We start from the raw sequence: 19883 nt of genomic DNA, 5'->3' as shown, positions 1-19883 counted from the left end.
TCATTTGAAAGGCAAAAAGTCTTTATGTCAGCAGTGACAGTTCATTTCTCATAGACTTACCGTATCATTAGTGTATATTTTTATTTTTATCTACTTACATAATAGCTTCCTCCCGGAAATATTCCTGTTGCATATGTAGGTTTTATTGCCTACTAATACATTGCAATACTCTGACAGTTTTTGTAATTTTATTTTTAGAGATAATTGTCACTCGTAGTTAACTTCCTTACCTCTATTAAATTACTTGATTTCTATTTTGATGTTTATGACAATATCGTTCTAGCTGCAGACATCTTGGTATACATTTTCTTTCCACTATTGCAATGTTATTTTTTCATCACCTCTTCTAGTTTTGCAATACTATAACTGACATATGCAAATGCCTGTATTCACAGAGTTTATAGCTCTTTATTTTTCTCTATGAGGTGGTTCACAAATATCGCTTCTAAATCATAAACTGCATGTGATTTTACAATTTTTTGTATCTTGGTAGCCAATTCTTGCTATTTATAATTATTATGAATAATTTATGTTTGGACAGAAAATATATTCTGAAAACTAAATGGGGCAACTATTATTCATTTTATTCAACTGGTAATACAGGACACATGTGGGCATGAAGCTCATCTTTTATCAGCGGCTTGAGATTAAAAATTTGATACAAATAGTTTTATTTTATAATAGTGTATTTTATCAAAAATGTTATTTTTTATAAATTTAAGATTATTTATGCAATATCAAGAATGTATCTGATGTGTGCTATTTTCTGTGTCTTTAAAAAATATAATTTTACTCCTAAACAATATTTACATAAATATAACCTCAAAGTTTGATATACAATTTTCACGCAAAAAAAAAAATATATATATACACGCTGCAATATAAATAGAGTTGTATGAATATGAACAATATTCAGAGTTTAAAATATCCGTCTTCAGAAATCCGTGTATATAATCATACATTTATTACGACTCAATATTTGTTATGTCTGCAGCACATGCTAATCACTAAATTGCATTGACGACTGACTGAATTAGAAACTACACGCATGTGCGTGCTTACTGATCCACTTGAGCCTGCGCAAATCTTCATGGTGTGATACATTGGCGTGCGTAACTTCCGTAACTTGATGAAAATGCACTCTGATAAGTTTCATCTAACGTGCCAAAATAAGTATAACTTCAAAAATTCTTTAATACATAAGATGGTTTTGAACTGGAGCTGAATTCTAATTCCAAATAAAATAAGGCTTCTTCTAACTTTACGATCTGTTAAATTGTATTCAGCAATTTCTTTTTGTAGGAACTTAGTGATTCTGCGTTTTCATAATTGTGCAACAGAAGACACGACTCTAGAAAGCTACATGATATTCTTCATTAATTTATCTTTAGATATTTACCATTTTTTAATTCGTTTTATCATAAGGTAAATCATAAGGATTTTATTGTTCATCAAGACGAACCATGATAACACTTTTTAAGATATTAACGACTGGCTCTTCTCTTGAGTACTACTGTTAATGCTGCAGATGAATTAGAAGTATAATTTTAAATAACAAAACTTCTGGAAACAAAATTTCTATGTAGTTTTAAATTTAGTTTTTAAAGATCGTATTTTTTGAGTCGTTTCAGTTGCCGTACGAGTGCTTTAGGTACGATCGTACAACTTATTTTCTAACTCATGCTAGGGCAATGAATACCCTGTTGAATGATTATTTAAGAGTGGTGATTTATTTTTTTCTGTTTAACGGAATTGTAAAATTATGAAAACTTAATGTGAAAATTATTCTCCATCGTTAGTTTTTGACTGAACGCTTGTATAATGAACGAAACAAAATAGAACTACAAGTTTAGTCTCGTAGAAAAACAGTTTTAAAAGATGGAGGTGAAGTATTGGTTATGTGCGATAAAGACGTTACTATTTGTTCAGTATTGTTACTCTCGAATACACACTTTAGAAATTAAGGTGAGTTTATAAAAAATTTATGATCATATTAATTGAATTAATTTATTATTATTAGAGTATTACTACTTTGAAAGTAATTTGCTAGGTAAGGCGTACTACTAAGGAAGTAAAGGTAACATAGTTGGATTAGTTAATATTATTTAATTTAAGAAGAAATCTATTTGTGATCTGTTGATAGTATGCGCACACCGACCTATGTATTAAATTATGTTGACTTTTTTACTCCAATTTTTTTTTTTTTTTTTGTGATAAAGTTGTGATTTATGTTGACAACGATGAGTGTTCTGTAATTAGGGGTGGTAATCATTGTAATATCATAATTTGGATTTTCTATCGAGGGATTTTAAAAATGAATGTTTAGGAAGATGTTTATGGTAAATATAAACCTGAAAGTAATTCTATAATGAAAATTGAGTTATGGTTTGGGTTGCTAAAATTATTTAAATATGAACGAACTACAAAACACAGATTTGAATTAGACTAAGAAGTAATTAGGAAGAAGCGAATAGGGTTGGTAAATGTATTGATGGCAGACAATAATCAAGATCTTAGTTCAATTTCCTAGTAGAATGAAATCGTTCTGGGTTAAAATATGTTATGATTGTATTTTTTCATCACTTGCTATTCATTTCTTAAATAGAAGTACGATGCTTTTGTAGACATCATTTATTAAAAATAGTGAACAAACAGAAAGATCAGCTTAATAATAAAACAATTATAGTTGTGTTTTCTTTATACTGGAATGTTATGTAATTTGTTACTTCTGCATTAATGGGTGGTCATTTAACTTTTCTCCTTTATGTTGTATGGTTGCATTTATAAATTAAAATAAATATGATTAATTTTTTCTGGAAGCTTCTAGAATTCTTTCATAGTACTGGTTAACATCTCTATGAAAGAGATCTTAAATTTCTAAGACAGGCAGTGAGTATTTTAGTTTTTCTAAGTACAAAACCAAATTGTGTCTTACTGTACCTTTACTGCTGATTGTTCAGTCGCTTTAGACTTCCCCCAGTTTTTTGATGTGTTTTATGTATATACACCATTGGATGCACAATATTTCTGTAATTGAGTTTGAAATGTTGAAATCCAGATGATTCATGTGTTGTGGTAGAGTACACTTACTGATAGTTGGATTAATTGAGAGACCCTCTTATAAAACTATTTTTGATGGCGTATATTGTTCTGCTGAATAATCTCCCAAAAATAATTTTGCAAGGACTCACTTGCACGATTACTAATTCCATTATTTTTAGTATGAAACCTTTGACTTTTTAAAATGGCTTTTGTTATAGTGGAAAGTATTTATGTGTCATGTAGTTCCAGTTGAAACCAGTCTTCATGTTTATCTCTAACTTCATTCACACCACCGTAACTGATGTGATTTTTTGCCCCAATTGTACATAAAACAAATTGTTTTTTGAAATGGGATGATGAATTCTCATTTGTTTTTGGTAGCAAAACCAATTGATCCCTTGTTAATGCATAGCTTCTATAATGTATTGGTAATTTCGTGTTTCTTAGTTTTCAAATTAATATTTCAGTTATCTAAGCTGAACTGTTGGAAGGTAGCTTGAAACTACTTGTAAACCAGTAACTGAGTTGTCGTAATGCATTGCTATTTTTTTCTAATGATGTTGCAGTATATATGATGTGTTTAATTGTTTTTTGTTACAGAATGATCACAGAAAATACATATCTGTTAGTACATTTGGTTTCTATAAAGGTGGAAAATTAGTTGTTAAACTCAAAAATTTTCATGTTCAACCCCCTGGTGAAGATTATTTGGTAATTATTGATATTTTGAATTGTATATATATAATTTATTTATTATTATTATTTATATATATAATTTATTATTATTTTAAAAAATTGATTTCTGGATGAATAATTTGAACTGGTTTCATATTCCAACTGATTCAGTATGTCGATTGCGTGGTATCATTTTAATCTGGCTAATGGACCAATTAATTTTTACATGGTAATACAACAAAAAAATCTGTAGAGAAATTAATTAGACACTACCTCAAGACTCTGTCAATGAGTTTATTTTTAACAATGTAAAAATTTCTGAAAAGTGATGAACACTGAACACATTTTGTGTTTCTCTTTTTATTCCTTACTTGGATTGACCCTTTGTTCTTATTTTTTTTTTATGAACCTCAATCTAGTTAGTAAAAATAATTATACATGTAGCATACCACCAGAATATTTTTCACAAAATCACTAATATTTTTTATTACTGTTAAGTGCTGTTAGTACAATTATTTAGGTGTGATTTTATATGAGCTGCAAGTCATTCTCAAAAAAATATAATATCAAGTCAGCCATACTGTAAAAATGGGAAATGAATTGGTTTTTTGTTGCCTTTTTCATTAAGCCAAATGTACTGTTAAACATCAGCTTATCAAGCCTATTGAAATACAGATGTTATACATCTCAAAAAATGACACCTTAAGCTGCTCTGCAAAGGAAAGTTTGTGTAGTAATATTCTCAGTAAAATAATTGATTAATAGGTGAGTGAATAAAAACTTACTATACTTTTGCCATAACACACCTGTTGTCATACTGCCTTCTGCGCATGCATGCTTAGAGTTGGTACGATGACAGTTACAACTGCAAAATTTGATCCTAATTGTGTCATTTGCTCATTTGCCTTTCAGCAAAATACATTGCAAACTTGTTTGCTCTGCTAGCAGTTTGCACCAAGTAAGAACAACAAGAAGTGATTCAACTTTTCTGGCCGGAGGGTGTGAAACGAGCTGAAATTTATCTTAGACTTTTAACCCAGTACGAGGACAGTGTTTTATCATGTAAAAGTGTTTTTTTGATGATTGAAAATTTTAAAAGTGGCTGCATGAGTGTGACATGTGAAGAGGAAGTAGGATGGCTGTCAACCTCCACCATGAATGACAAGATTCAGCATGCTCAAGAAATGGTTCTGGTCAATAGGCGAGTTACCATTGATGTAGTGTCTTCTATGAATATCAGTTGTGGTTATACTCATCAAATCATCCATGACAAGCTCAACTTCTATAAAGTCTGTTGTCGAAGAAATTATTCTTGCATGACAACATTCATCCGCACACAGTTCACCTCACTGTTCCAACCATCAACAAGTTTAATTATGAGTACTGGAACACCCTTCCATTAGTCCAAATCTTGCTCCCTTCAATTTTCATCTGATTGGGCTGCTCAATTGTGCTTTGCAAAATTGTCAATTTTCCACAAACTTGGCTGTGCAGGAAGCAATGCAAATTGGTTTCGTGACCAACCAAAAACCTTCTTCTGGGAAGGAATGTGCAAGCTTGTGGACCCTGGACCAGGTGGATTGACATTTTAATTTTTAGAAATAAGTTATGTTTTAGGGTTCATACTTACTGCTATTTGAGATTTGTGCACAACCAAGTTTTTCTTTATATTTTTAAGGTAGTTAAATTTTGCCAATGTTTAATAGTCTTATTATATTATACATTTTCTTATCCTTTTTCATCATTGTGAAAATCATATAAAATAGCTTATTTTGAAATGAGGTGAATCAATTAATTTTGGTGTAGATATGTTTCATTCTATTTTATGAAAAATATTGTGTTTTTATAATTGAATATTTTTAGAAAGTTCATGTCTTATAAATTTATTTAAAACAAAATGTTTTCTTGAAAGTTTTTATTCTCATACTTTTTTATCTTGTTGATTGCATTAAAAAATAACTGTTTTGCATTTTAATTCCATTTCTGCTTATACTCTTTCATTCTTTGACTAATTTCATCCCTCTATTTTTAGGAAAATTTTCTTCCCTTTTTTTCTCTTTGCTTTTCCTGAAAACTCTTTAAATTTTTTTAATTTATTTCAGAAATTATTTTGGCAAAAATCTCTTCTTCTTCTTCTTTTCTAATTTCTTTTGATCTTTTTCAATTTTGTAAAACTAGTTATACTTCATTTTTAATTTAGAAAGATAATGAAAGATTTTTTGTTAATCTGTTGTCTTACATTCTTTTTAAGTGTCCATGAAAACCTAATCTTCTTTTTCTTATAGTCTGCTATTTGTTCAAATTTTTGGTGAAATTCTTTATTTGATCTTAAGATATTTTGATTACTTTTACATTTAGGTCCTGAAATCTTTCTTAAAATTTTCTCCTTTTTTAATTTTTTTTTCCAGTTAGGTTTTTTGTGTTTGCCATCATGATTTCTGTGACGTATAAGTACCGTATTTATTCCAGTACCCCCCCGATTTTCCTCGATTTTCTGGACCGAAAATCTAAAAAAAAAAATCGAGTATATACCGGTATTTTAAAGTGCAACAGATATGATAAAAAAATACGTAAATATGAAAATATTCAGAAAGTAAAGCATTTAATTCGTTCATTTAAATTACAATATTAATATTACATTAATAATTAATTGCCATAAGTATTAGTTTAGTTCAGAATCAGTAGGCCAGTAAAACAAAAAGAAGGTATCATGTTGAAAAGGATCATTTCAGTACACTTTTTAATATGGGATTTTATTTTTAATTAATCACTGTCACTGTCAATGTCTATAGAAGAGTTACTGGTAGTCTCCACGTCACTCTGCCAAAGGTGATTGTCTTCACTACCACCAAGTTCATTAGATATTCTGCATTTTTTAAAACTTTTCCTTACTAATTCTGTGGAAATACCTTCCCAAGCATCTTTTATCCAAACACAAATCTGGTTAAAATCTGGGCGTTTGATTTTTCCTGTAGGCATGAGAAAGAAATTTTCATCAGCCATCCATTTATTGTACAGTTGTTTTAATGCAGATTTGAACGGTTTATTAATGCAGACATCTAGTGGTTGCAATAGAGATGTCAATCCGCCTAGAATTATTACTTGGTCTGTCATACCCTTTTTTAAAATGTCTTTCACTTTATCAGTAGTATGCCTCCAATAACTATCCATTACTAGCATACTGGTATTTTTTTTAATTAAGTAAATCTGATTGCTTTTGCCATACACATCTGATCCAATCTAAAATTAAGGTTTCATCCATCCAACCTGATTCCTGTGCTTTGATAATAACTCCCATTTACCTGTACGGTAGGAAGAGTTTTTCTTTTAAAAACAATGTACGGAGGTAATTTTGATCCATCAGAGGTAATGCAAAGCATAACACTACACCTTTGTTTTTCATTACCATCAGTGTGAATCGTAACAATTTTTCACCTTTTTTGTTTACGGTTTTGTCAAATGGCATTTCAAAATATACGGGGGTTTGATCAGCGTTTCCTACTTGAGAAGGCAAATAGCCTTTATTTTTTTCTAAGATTTATTATGTATTTGTAAAAATGTAATATTTTTTGTTCATAAGCGTCTGGAAGTCGTTGAGAAATGTCATCTTTCGTCTTATTGACAAATCATTTTGTGGAAAAAATCGTGTTATCCATTCACAGCTTGCTTTAAAATCAACTTTATTCAATGTTTTAGCGATTTCACGAGCATATGATTGACACATTTCTGTCGTGACAGCATAACCGCATTTCTTTTTTTCCATAACAAAGTCATATAATTTTTTTCTATGTCTGTGTAATTAGGTTTTAAGCCACGAAAAGCCCTTTTATTACCAATGCCTTTCACCAGAAGTTTCTTCTTACACCAGTCTCGAATGCAGATTTCATCTCGTCAAATTTTCTTCCTGCCAGATGATTTCCTATTTTTTCAGCCTCTTCTATAAAGTGCAGTTTTTCATTTATTGTAAAAGATCGTAGATGCTGCCCTTTTGTACTCATTTTAATGCTGTAATTAAAATAAATCATCGTATTAAACTTTACAAGATAAACTAAACAGATAAAATCCATATAACTGTCCATATATTCAAACAGTACAATGACTATGGTGAATAGGCAAGACGACAATGGGTAACTGATAATGTAACTGTAGTGTCATTAGAACCGGATGCAGCCTATACAGAATGAATCAGTTTTATAAAAATACCGTAACTTCATTCCTATCGAACAGGATGTTAATAATTAAGGATGTATTCTGTATAAGTGGCATCCGGTATTGATAAACGAAATCCTAATGTAACTATATTTATGTGATTGAATGTAGGTACTTCTAAGAAAATGGTTACTTTACATGAATTAGGCTGTTTCAAGTAAGCCCCGCACCCTTATTTTTTCTCTCCAATTCCAAGAAAAAAAGTGTGGGGGTACTCGAATAAATATTGTATTCTGGTGTAATGGTTGTGTTAAAAGTGTCTTAATTTTTGCATTAAAAAAAGGGAATTTTTGTTACACATATATTTTGTTAGTTTATTTACCTTCTTACATTGTATTTAGTTTCATTTCTGAATTGAATCTTTCCAGGGTGTTACTATAAAAAACTTTTAAAGAACTGAATTTTTATGTGATATATGTCAGTTTACTAATTTTATTGTGTAATCAATGTTTCATTTTAGTGTGTGGGCGTGTGCACACGCATGCACGTGAACACATACACACTTTTATGAGCATGTTGGCTCGCATGTGTACATGTGTATTTCTATCTTCATTACTGCTGTCTTTTGAACAGTAACTATTTTATACATTCTAAATAGTAAGATGTTATAATTATTAATTTTTCTTGTTTTTTTTTTTTTAATTTTGTTACAGTTTGGATTTACTTTAGATAGAACCCGAAATGATGCAATGAATCCATACTTAGATGCACACCAAGAAAAATGTCTTTTGCAGCAACCTCCAGATGAACATTTTAATACTAATTCAGCTGCTGTTGTATACTTTATTCTAGATTTGAAATCAAAACAGTCAGTAATAATTATTTATGATTTAGTAAGATTGTGGAAATAACAGTCGTTTTAGATTAAGACTTATCTTTTACAACCATAAAAATAGAAAAACTGTAATCAGATGTTGTTATAATCATATTATTATATTGAAAATTATATATTAGTATTTTTTTAAGAGTAATTTAATTAATTGATATACTTCTCAATTCCTTTATACATTTAGTATTTTAAGCTTCAATTTGAAGAAATAATCTATTACTTATTTTAATTTTTCATTGTAATCTTTCTCTGTTTTCTGTACTTTAATCTTCAACGATAGTCCAAACTTCATTATAAAAAATTATATTACCCCGACTGACCTATCACCATCTCTCTATTTTAATAGAACTTCTCTCATAGACTTGTCAAATTTATCTGAAAACTTGCTTACTTTCAGATCATATTTTGTCACCATTAAGTGCTTCATTTACACATTTTTAAAAGATTTTCTTTTTAATTAAATATTATAACTTCATAATTAATAATATCTTCAATATAATATCTTTTTAATTTAATTAAATTTGATATCTTTTCTACTGATATATTGATCTCATATTTTATAATTTATCATGTTCTCAGATCGTAATACAAAACTCGGTCTGGTTTGGTATTTTTCTTGTACTATAAAATTCATATCATCATCATCGTCAGTAAATTAATTGTAATTCGGTTTAATACGTTGTAGTGATTTCTGTAAGGTTAACTCTGCTTCTGTTATGTCTGATTACTTATTCTTGTTTTAATTTTTTCCCCCAGTGGATCTATTTCGAGTGCCATTTTCAGTGGTATCATCTTTTCAACCCGAAGAGGGGTCAGAGAATTGTTTTTATTATTTTCTTCATGAATTTTTAATTTAGTCTCAAGGTGAAGAAACATTTAGAGAATAGATGTATTTTCCATACTTCAATATTGCCATACCCTATGATTTTAAATCAAATTATAATTTTAAAATAATATTTTTAAGTACCAATTGTATTCATTGTAGATAAATGCAGGAACAGTGCAGTAGTACTCATTTAAACTTTTTTCATTTATGTTAATTGTAACATTTTTTAATTACTCGTTTATTTTTTATTGTGTCTTAGCTCTGATTTTGTGAAATATATTTTAATAAAATTTAAAAAAAAATTATTACTTGATTGTATGTTTGTTGCATCTTCAATATCAATTTGTAAATATTACAGAATGATTTTCAGTTGTTAATTGGTTTATTTCATGACATTTTAATTCGTTTGTTTAAGACAGTTTGTTATGCTTTTAGATACTGTTCTCATTTTGTACCAAAATTTATTTTTTTTTAATGATTTTATATATATATTTATTTATTTATTTATCAAATGAATTTAATTTTATTACATATTTTCTCACACTTATTAAATTTAACGCTTTTTGTGTTTAACTTACTTTTTTGTTTGTATGTATTATGAATTTAGATTTGCCTGATGTTTCGTCATTTATGATTTTGCACACAGTTCTCTCAAAAATGCAGTTGAATGCAAATTAAAAGATTAACTAGTCATTAGGATATGACTGCATTTAACTGGCTACTTTCACCAAATATAGGGTGTACAAAAAGAATTTTGGGGTTTTAAAGCTGTATTTACAATAATGAATTGTAAATAAAATTAAAGATTAACAGTTTTCCCTACTAGTGTTTAATGTGAGCACTTTTCATCACATGGCACATATCCAACTGATAAGAGAGTTTGCCCCATACTTTAACTAGCTTGTTTGGAGTAGTAGAACCAACAGCTGCTTCATTTCTGTGTCTCTAATCTAGTAGGTCAAAGGCAGCAGAGACACTTACACAAGAGATCTTTTATAAAACTCCCAATGTATACAACATGTTCAAATAAGCAACTCCTGTTACACTTGCTTCAGCAAAAATAGTGGGCCATAAACTTGCCGATGGATATTGCACAGAATACACTTAATTTTGGGGAGTCCCTTTTGCATTGTAAGAGTTCGTGGGGGCTTTCTGACCCCCAGTAATGGACATTATGTATGTTATGTTTTCCATTAAGATGAAATGTTGACTCATCATTAAACACAAGGAAGTCTTCGTCTTCATGCTACAACATTTTGATTGTTCAGCATAGTTGATAGGCTTCAAAGCCTGCAACAGCTGTAAACACTTACATGTGAGAAAAGTGTTTATTGAAACATTCCACCCTGTCATCAGTGGCATTGCTAGTTTGTGGCTGGTGTTCCTTCAACAGATCTTTTTGGAAATACTCCCTGACATATTCACCATTCTCTTCAGACACCTTTGATCATTCTGTACTCTTCTCTTTACACAGACATTCAGTTGTTTAAAACTGATTATACCATTGATGAATGATATTGTCACTTTGGAGGATTCACAATAAAAGGTTTTCTATTCAGGAGTCACCAGCTTTGCTGTCATGGTGCTTCAAGCGGAAAGATAGAGAGTCAGTCTGGGGCCATGTGTGTAACTAAAAATGTCATTTTTGCTGTTTGGTATTAGTCTTAAATCAATACTGTACATCTCATCCAAGAAATATAACAAGTTAAAACCAATATCTTGTATTCTTTTTATACGTGTTCTGGGTTATCTGGTTATAAGTGTTGTGAGCCACTTTAAACTGTTGAACACTAATTAAGTACTGTCTACAGCAAGCAAACAAGAAAAATCACGGATGGTTACAGTGATACCCCACCTGGAGTCAAATAGCTGAAAAACTAGATGTCAATTAATTGCTATACTGACATCTGTAATTATATGTATATAAATATGTTTTTTTAATTTTGTCATTTTTTCCATAAGTAGCGAACATCACTATTGATATCTTCATCTGGTAATCCACTGGCTTTCTTAACAGTATTTCTCTACCTTTCATCTTCTAAGATATAGTAAAGATACCGTATACCTAAGTATATATTATCTGATACTGTGCTTTGTCTCCAGGGGATACCCATATATACTTCTTCCTTTTTTTTAACCAACTGTTGATAAGTAATTTTTCCTCTTGACAAAATTCTACTAATCTGTTCCCTCTTTCATTCCTTACCTATAAGTCAAAGTTTCCTTTTGCACTTTCTTCTTCACCTTTTCCGACTACAACATACAGACTCCTATAGATATCTTACAGCAATCCCTTTGTGATTTTATTACATCTTCAATACCCTCATACATCTCTACAGTATCTTCAGTGCTGGCATACATACATGTACTATAATTAAATCTTTTGGTTACATCCCAATCCTTAACAATATTAATCTATGATTTGTATATCATACTTTCTTTACCTGTTTTGCTTCTTTATTCTTCACAATTATGGGCACTTTGTTTTTCTTTTCTTTTTTCCAGAATAGAGTGTGATAACTTCTCCAATCCTCATTTCACCTGTCCATCCCATCTTATTTCAGTCAATCCTTATATATCCATTTTATTTATCTTAATTTACCTCCTCAGATTCTCTAACCTTTTGCTCTATAACAAGGTCTTTACATTCCAAGTTCCTATTGCTACCAATTGGTCCTTTAACTTCTTTTGCTGCTTCTCCTGAGATCCGAATGAGAAACTATTTTAACTCCGAAACATTTAACAGAAGAAGCCAGAATTATAATGTAATGCAAGGAATTATCACTAGCATCCTAATACAGTGATTTTCTGTTACCTTTTGAATTCAAATACCTTGTCTTCCTGAAGAAGTTCCTTTGATTTTGGGGACAGTTTCTCAACCCCAGGACAATGGATGACCGTTACCGACCAATTTTATCCATCCTCTGAGGAAGCCATTGACACTTGTTATGGGGGGGAACTTCCTATACTTTAATTCCCTAATTTAGTCCTTTCATTTGTTAACTGCTTGTATGTACTATCAGTTGTTTTATACAGTAGCATGCAAATTAATCTGAATACAGATTTTATTTAATAAAATGAAACTTGTATTTAGAAAAAATCATATTTACACAATTTGTGAATATCTAGTAATTAATATGTCCTTTATTTTTAATCATTTCATGTAGACAATTTGCATTGATTCAGCAAGTGTACCTGCATACATCTTTTTTTATTTCATCATGAAATCATACCATTATTATTGCTTTAATGATGAAATTCATTTTTGAGAGTCATTTTTTGTCGCCCAAAAATTTTCAATTGGGCTTTGGGGAGTTGCCTGGCCATGGGAGCACTTTAATATTTTATTCTTTGAAAAATTTCTCCACTGTTTTGGCAGTATGGTATGCTGCCAAATATTGTTGGAATACTCCATTGTCTTGCTGGAATTTGTTTTCACATTGTCATAATCCTTTCCTACAGAATCTTGATATATCCATCACTTTTGAACATATATCCATCATTTCTACTGGAAGTAATGAACAAGGGCCTTCAAATGTGAAACAATCAAAATATTTTTTTCCAGAGGTTTTTAATTGATTGTTGGATATGAGGCAGTGATATATTTTCATCTGATGCTTTTCTAATGTGTGGAACCCTTTACCTCTGAACATAAAAGTGTGACTCTTCGGAAAACATAAGATTTTTCCAGTCTTCTTTCGTCCAGTTAGCATGTGCTTTGGCCCACAATAGCCTTTTTTTGCACATTACTGATGTTAAAAGCTGCTTTTTAGTTGGCTGACTAGCTTTCCATCCAGCTACAAGAAGTCATTTAACAGTTATCATCTGTAAATTTGTTTCACAGGCTGCTAATTCTCAATTTAAGTCTACAGCAGATAATTTGAGATCAAGTTTACTTTTTATTACCAATAAATGATCCTGTGTTGAGTATTTTTTCTTTTACAGCCACATTTGCCTTTCCTTATAGGTGAAAAGTAACCTGTTTCTTTTAAAATAGTATTCAGTATCCACAGTCCAACACCATACTCAAAAGTTATTTTTCATGTCGTACTGGTATAATCAGAAAGAGAAACAATTTTCGAATGCTATCTTGGAGTTATGTTCACTATTTACATAGAACAAAAAATACAGAATGAAATAAAAAAATGTAATAAACTTTCACAAAACACTACTTACAGTGTGAAAATTGCTAAATAACCAAAGAACAATGATCTCATATTAACAGGTAAGAAGAATCACCCATTCTGGTCAAACAGTGTAGCCACAACATTAAAATAAACAAAACATTCCCTGCAGTTTTATTAATTTGCATGCTACTGTGTGTGTGTAGGAAATGCTTTTAAGGTTCAAGAAATTTTTTGAAGGGAAAAGGCTTTCCCCTTCAACAAGCCAGTGTGTGATGTGTGAAGCAAATTATGTATGTGTGTACACACACACACACACACACACAATTGTTCCCCCCCTCTGTTATGGGAAGGTGAATATCAAGCTTTTCCCTTCAACAAATTTCTCAGATCTTAAAAGCATTTCCTATATTCTCTAGTGTGTTTAGAGAGGTTATATGTACGAGGGTTATTTTTTTTTTCAAGGTCTGATCGGTCACGAAATTAAAACCACTGAAAATAAAAATTTTTTTTATTGTAACAAGTACGTACATAGTTACCTATTTCTCTATATAGTTGCCACTCCGATTTAGACATTTGTCGTAGCGTGGTACCTTTCGTGTTACTTTCCAATACCCTCGTCATGAGGGTGAAACTCATTGAAGTTTCACCGTACTCATTACTTATTCGTCGAAGAATTTCAGCTGCATTACACCCCTCAGCCTGAAAAATCGAATTTCTGCACACACCACACGTGGTGGGAGATGCTATTGTTGTAGACATGTTTACGTGCTAGCTGCGTATTCAGAACTAAACGAAGTGACGCAATGTGATTGAAGGCCATACTAGAGACGCTGCGCAACACATATGCGCAAAGGTTCATCCGATTTTTGCGCAGGTTTTTATTTCGCGACCAATCGGACCTTGAAAAAAAATAACCCTCGTATTAACTTAGCAAAATCAATTCTTTTGTTATTGTATTTGTACATTTTATATATATATATATATATATATATATATATTTTAATTTATCAAACATTGTATTGAAAATATTAATAATTTATCTTAGAATAAATACTAAACCATTAGGTATATTATGGAAAGGAGTATGAACATTTACCAAAATGTAGGTAGTATTTTCTAGAAATGTTCTTATTATTGATGTTAACTATTATTAAATACACATAACAGAAAAGTACTTATTGAGTTAAACGTTTTAAATATCAATTAATAGAGATAAGAAGTTATAAACAGTTACAATACTATGCTGATCTATTTTATTTTTAATATCATTTTTTTAATTTTTATGATTATTTTTTACTTCATGATTAGAAACACTACAAAACAATTCCATCCTAACATATTATGTAATGAAATGATTAAAAGCTTTTCTGTTTAATTTAAAAATCTAATAAAAGATTATGCTTAGCAATACTGTGTAATTGTACATTTATGTAATTTTTAATTGTAATTTTATTTTATTTTCTGCTAGGCTTCATGTTAATTGCAGTAAGGAAATGAGCAATCTTCATATTTATAAAAAGCCTTCGTTTGCACCTGTATTACGATCTAAACGTGATTTATTGAGTGACCAAACACTAATTGGTAATCATAATAAACAAACCATGTTGTCAAAGAAGTCAGATGGTGATAGTGGTGAGTTCATTATTTATATATATATATATACATTATTATTATTATCTTTTATGATTACATAGGATCACTTTAGTCAGACCATTATCCATGTCTCTTCTATGGGACATTGCAATCCTACCAATACTTTTAGATAGATTTCATAAGAAAGCTACCTATTGTAATGGTTACCATGATTCAACTTCAGGAAGATTTTGACTTATCCGTGTTTCACATCCCCCAGACTTCAAAATCACCAGCAGTTCAAAAGTATATATATATATATATATATTTTGTTTTTTTCTTTTTTCCTAAAATCGATCCGTTTGAAAATGTGCATACAGACTATGAGGATGACAATCATAAAAGCTACTGTATATAGCAGCACTAGTTTAGACATTGATAATTCATAATACTTCAACTCTGTACAGTCACATATCTTTGGCTAGCTAGTCCACATGGATTTCTATTTTGTTTTTATTATTGATTTCAATTTTGATTTTTGAATTCAGTTTTATTAAATGACTTAATATTTTTTCTTATATATGTAATTTTTAATTTTTGTTTTGATATTAATTTGTTAAAGGCTCTTTTAACAATTTAAAATTTTAAATCTTATGTGTAGTATAGGATTTTTAATTTCAATTTTAATGTGGGTCTTGGTATGAATGATTTGAAAAATTATATAGAACAATTAATGTTGCGAAGGACTGCAAAATCGTTCTTGCTTGAATTATTGAATAAGGTAAGTGTCATCTTATTTTATTTTATTATTCTGTACTTAAGTTGATCAGATTAATATATTTATTTCATTTTCTTGTGGACACAATAACTGCCGTAATTTTGTGTCAATCACTTTCAAACTGATACACAAAATGTAACGACCCAAAATCTTGGTCGAGTTCGTTGATGGGCAAAATTGGACTATGGGGATGGAAATAGGGGCTTTTTAAAAAAAAACAAAATATTGCTATAACGTTTATTAAGTAAAATATCGAATTCGTTTAAAGTTCCTATTATTTTTTGGATAAGGGCCTAAAACTTATCTAGTAAAGTTTTCTGATATCACCAACCATTAGCCCAGGGGGTGGAAAAAATGGGGTTTTGAAAAAAAATCATACCTCCCTTAATAGGCACAGTATTGAATCAGTTTAAAATGGTTTTTAGTCCTCTAAACATTACCTAAAATTTTGTCAGAAACAATTTTTTATATTACCAGCCCTTATCTCAATGAATGACCAAAATGTTGCTGGAATTGTATGAAGATGGTGCTTGTCATATGCTAAACATGTAACCACCATTGTCATATTTAGTAAACTTGAAGTTTTTCTTAACTTTAAGGTGGAAATCTTTTTTATCCCTACTTAGCACCGGTGAAATCTACCTCTGCCTTCCAGCATGCCGAAAGGGATTTTTTTTTGTATGTTCTGCTTTGTGCCCTTTCTATTGTTGAAAATGTTTGTATTGTGCGGATTTCTTATGAATATGAAGCTAGTATTTTTGTTCTTGATTTTCTTGTTTAATTTTATGTTATTTGTTGTGTCTTCTGATGTAAGGCCAATATCCTTCAGATCCTCTTTTATTTCTCTGATCCATCTGCATCCTGTCTTGACATTTTTTGAGTAGAGATTGTACTGTAATAGCTGTTTTAGAAGTCTTAAATCTTGCATCCTCATTATATGTCCAAAGAACACTAGTCTCCTCTTACATATTGTATCAGTAATGGGTGCTAACTCTTTGTACATGACTGTTGGATACAATCCACCACTGCCCGTTTTTCTGGTACTTTTTATTGATGTAGGTTCTTCCAGTTCTTTCTTTTTTTTGGTGTGTCTGTCGTTGATTGTTCGTTCATGTAGAAGACTGTTTCTGCTGCTTAAAGTGGCTTCTGATTTTATAACTGTTGTAGTGTCATATTTTTAGGTTTTTTGTTATGCATTTTTTTTTGTAAGTGTACAGGTTAATGTTCTACGTAGGTATGATAGATGGGCATAGATTGTTTGGTGGAACAAACATTGATATTACTGTTTTAGGTTTATCCCTGCCAATGTTTGTAATTGGAAGGTAGTAGTTGATGATTGCTTGAGTGATAATTGATTGATTGTCTATGAGATTGATGGTGGCTTGTGTGAACGCTACTGATGTAACATTCCGGTTCAGCAGGGTCGTTTCCCTGCTGAACACCTGCATAGGTGTGTGAACTGAAAGAAATTTTTTGATTTAATTTCAACTAGGCTCTGAGTTTTGGATTGGAGTCTGAATGTCTTGTATTTGGAAGATCTAGCAGTAGGTTTGTCGGTGGCTTTTCTTGATGCCGCTGAGTATTCAATTCCCTGAAGTTCTGGTTGAGAGAGGATTGCATCATGGTGGAATAGGGAGCTATCTGGTATGAAGAGGGTTGTTTGTCATTTGCAGAGGGCTTCTCAACATGAGGGTGATCCGGAACGACTGGCAGTCGTTGTTGCTGAATACAGAGCTCTGAGATTTAATTACTTTCATAAAATCTGGACTGCAAAAAGGAACTCCTGCCGTTTCTTTGTTCATGAGCAGGGGAACAGGGATTCCTGGAGTGTAGTGTATAGGATCTTGGGACACAAATGATGAAAGGACATTCTTCTGTCTGCTCTCTCGACCAGGTTTAGTGTAATTTCAGATACTTCTGATATTTTACATGAATTACAGCAGAGCTTCTTGTTTGCTGGATTGGGGTGAGTGTGAGTATTGTCACTTGTGTATTTAATAAATTTTTTGAGGATACTTCCCTGTGTTTTGGAAGAAGGGGATTGTGAAATTGTTGTTTAAAGGTGGCAACAAGGATCCTGCTGTTAGTTCATCATATAGGCCTCTGATGTTATTTCCGGTTATTGGCAAGGTCTTTGAAAAGGTTCTGTATCTGTGTATAAATGACTGAACTTTAATGAACTTTCTTAATTAACCTGCTTCTTACTCAAAAGGTCACTCAACTAAAAATGTTTCAATCAGTGTAGCATCATTAGGAATAGCTGTTACACTTATAAATGGTGGGAACACTACACATTCTGCATTTAAATTAACCATTTAATGTTGCATGTTGGCAAGAATCTCTTTGTTCTATTCATGAAAATGGTCCACTAGGACAAACTTTACAAGCTTCTAAACTTATAGTATATGGTGAAAGCACAATGCGTCATCGAGCCCGTATTGAAGCCATTGATTGAACACTTTGAGATATTTTGGCAAACATATGCTGGAGATTTTTGGCAAATATTGCCTGTCTTCATGAGAGAAATTAGGGCTGATGTTTTTCAGGCATGCCTTAAATCATCACTCTTATGGAAATTTCTTCTCACTGTTAACTTAAGAACTAATATGAGAGTTCATCTTGGGAACTGCGATGCTAACAATTAGCATTTATTATTAAACAATTGCAATTATTAAACATTGCAATTATTAAACATTGGAAATGGAACTCTTCCTTACCTTGATTGTTACATTTCTGTCAATGAAAACATTGGTACCGCTGTGCATACAATGGATGATCTCATTTCCAATATTTATCCAGAAATTAGTAAACTTTTACAAAAACCATTCAAGTGGCTTTGCAAAAGATCTATCATCACTCCTCAAAATATTTCTACATTTGAATTAATAATGTGATGTTTGAAAAAGTTGAAGGGCAAAGCGAGGAATATCATCGATCTGTAGATTCTATAATCAATACTGAAGATGCAGTCCACTATCCTCCAGAATTTTTGAATTCTTTTAATCCTACAGGTTTTCCAGTGCATAGTCCAATCTTAATATGGAAGTTCTGATTATTTTACTACGAAACTTTAACCCTCCATGTTTATGTAACTCCATGGGGTTGCAAATCAAAACTATGCGAAATCACATCATAGAGGCTACTATTTTGACAGGTCCAGCTTAGGAGAGCTTGCTGTTATATCCTGCATCCCAATGATTCCAACAGACTTACCATTTCAATTCATGAGACTGCAGTTCCTTATAAAACTTTCATTTGCTGTAACAATCAATAAAGTCCAAGGCCAGACAATCAAACACATTGGTATTGATTTATGATCAGACTGTTTGCTTCATGGTCAATTATATGTTGTACTTTCCAAAACTGGTAATTTAGAAAGTCAATATATTCTGCTAAATCAAAATAACACAACAAATATCATATACCTGGAAGTTCTCACAATCTAATGATGTTAGAAAATGGGTTGGCTACATTATAATCTCCGGTGAAGCCGAGACAAGCGTTTCTATATTTATATAAAATAACATGTCTTGAGTAATCAACAGCCAGCAAAAACTACTGAAGATAAATTGATGAAAATTTACATACACTTTTTCCTTACAGTGTAAGTGCAAACTAAGAAAATTCACTTTGAAATTCGGAGTTTAATGGGTTAAAATGGAGTAACAATGAAATTATTTTTTTATTTTTTTCGATTTCTTGATAACAGACTTAGGTATCAACTTAATTTTTGTATGTAATCTTAATATGAATATCTAAAAATTGATTTATACATTTTTTGAAATTCAGAGATGAAAGGTGTTAAATGGATTTTTTATTTTTTTT

The 19883-nt window shown here is 31.0% G+C and overlaps 1 protein-coding gene across 2 annotated transcripts in view; it reads left to right on the top strand.

The window, feature by feature from the left end:
• LOC142329278 (protein GPR107) overlaps positions 1-19883 on the top strand; it is a 128988-nt gene that overhangs the window by 72850 nt on the left and 36255 nt on the right. Inside the window, exons 1-4 of one of the 2 annotated variants that reach the window (XM_075373715.1) lie at positions 1761-1965; positions 3643-3753; positions 8580-8734; positions 15177-15340. The exons of the other annotated variant lie outside the window; for it this stretch is intronic. Coding sequence (XP_075229830.1) covers positions 1879-1965; positions 3643-3753; positions 8580-8734; positions 15177-15340 — 517 coding nt within the window. The 5' untranslated portion in view covers positions 1761-1878. Of the gene's footprint in view, positions 1-1760; positions 1966-3642; positions 3754-8579; positions 8735-15176; positions 15341-19883 lie in introns of those variants that run through there. 2 annotated transcript variants of the gene reach the window in all.

The sequence above is a fragment of the Lycorma delicatula genome, chromosome 8, assembly GCF_047948215.1.
Source record: "Lycorma delicatula isolate Av1 chromosome 8, ASM4794821v1, whole genome shotgun sequence".
NCBI lineage: Eukaryota > Metazoa > Arthropoda > Insecta > Hemiptera > Fulgoridae > Lycorma > Lycorma delicatula.
Note: the sequence above shows the minus strand (reverse complement) of the source record. Positions and strands in the feature narration are given on the sequence as shown.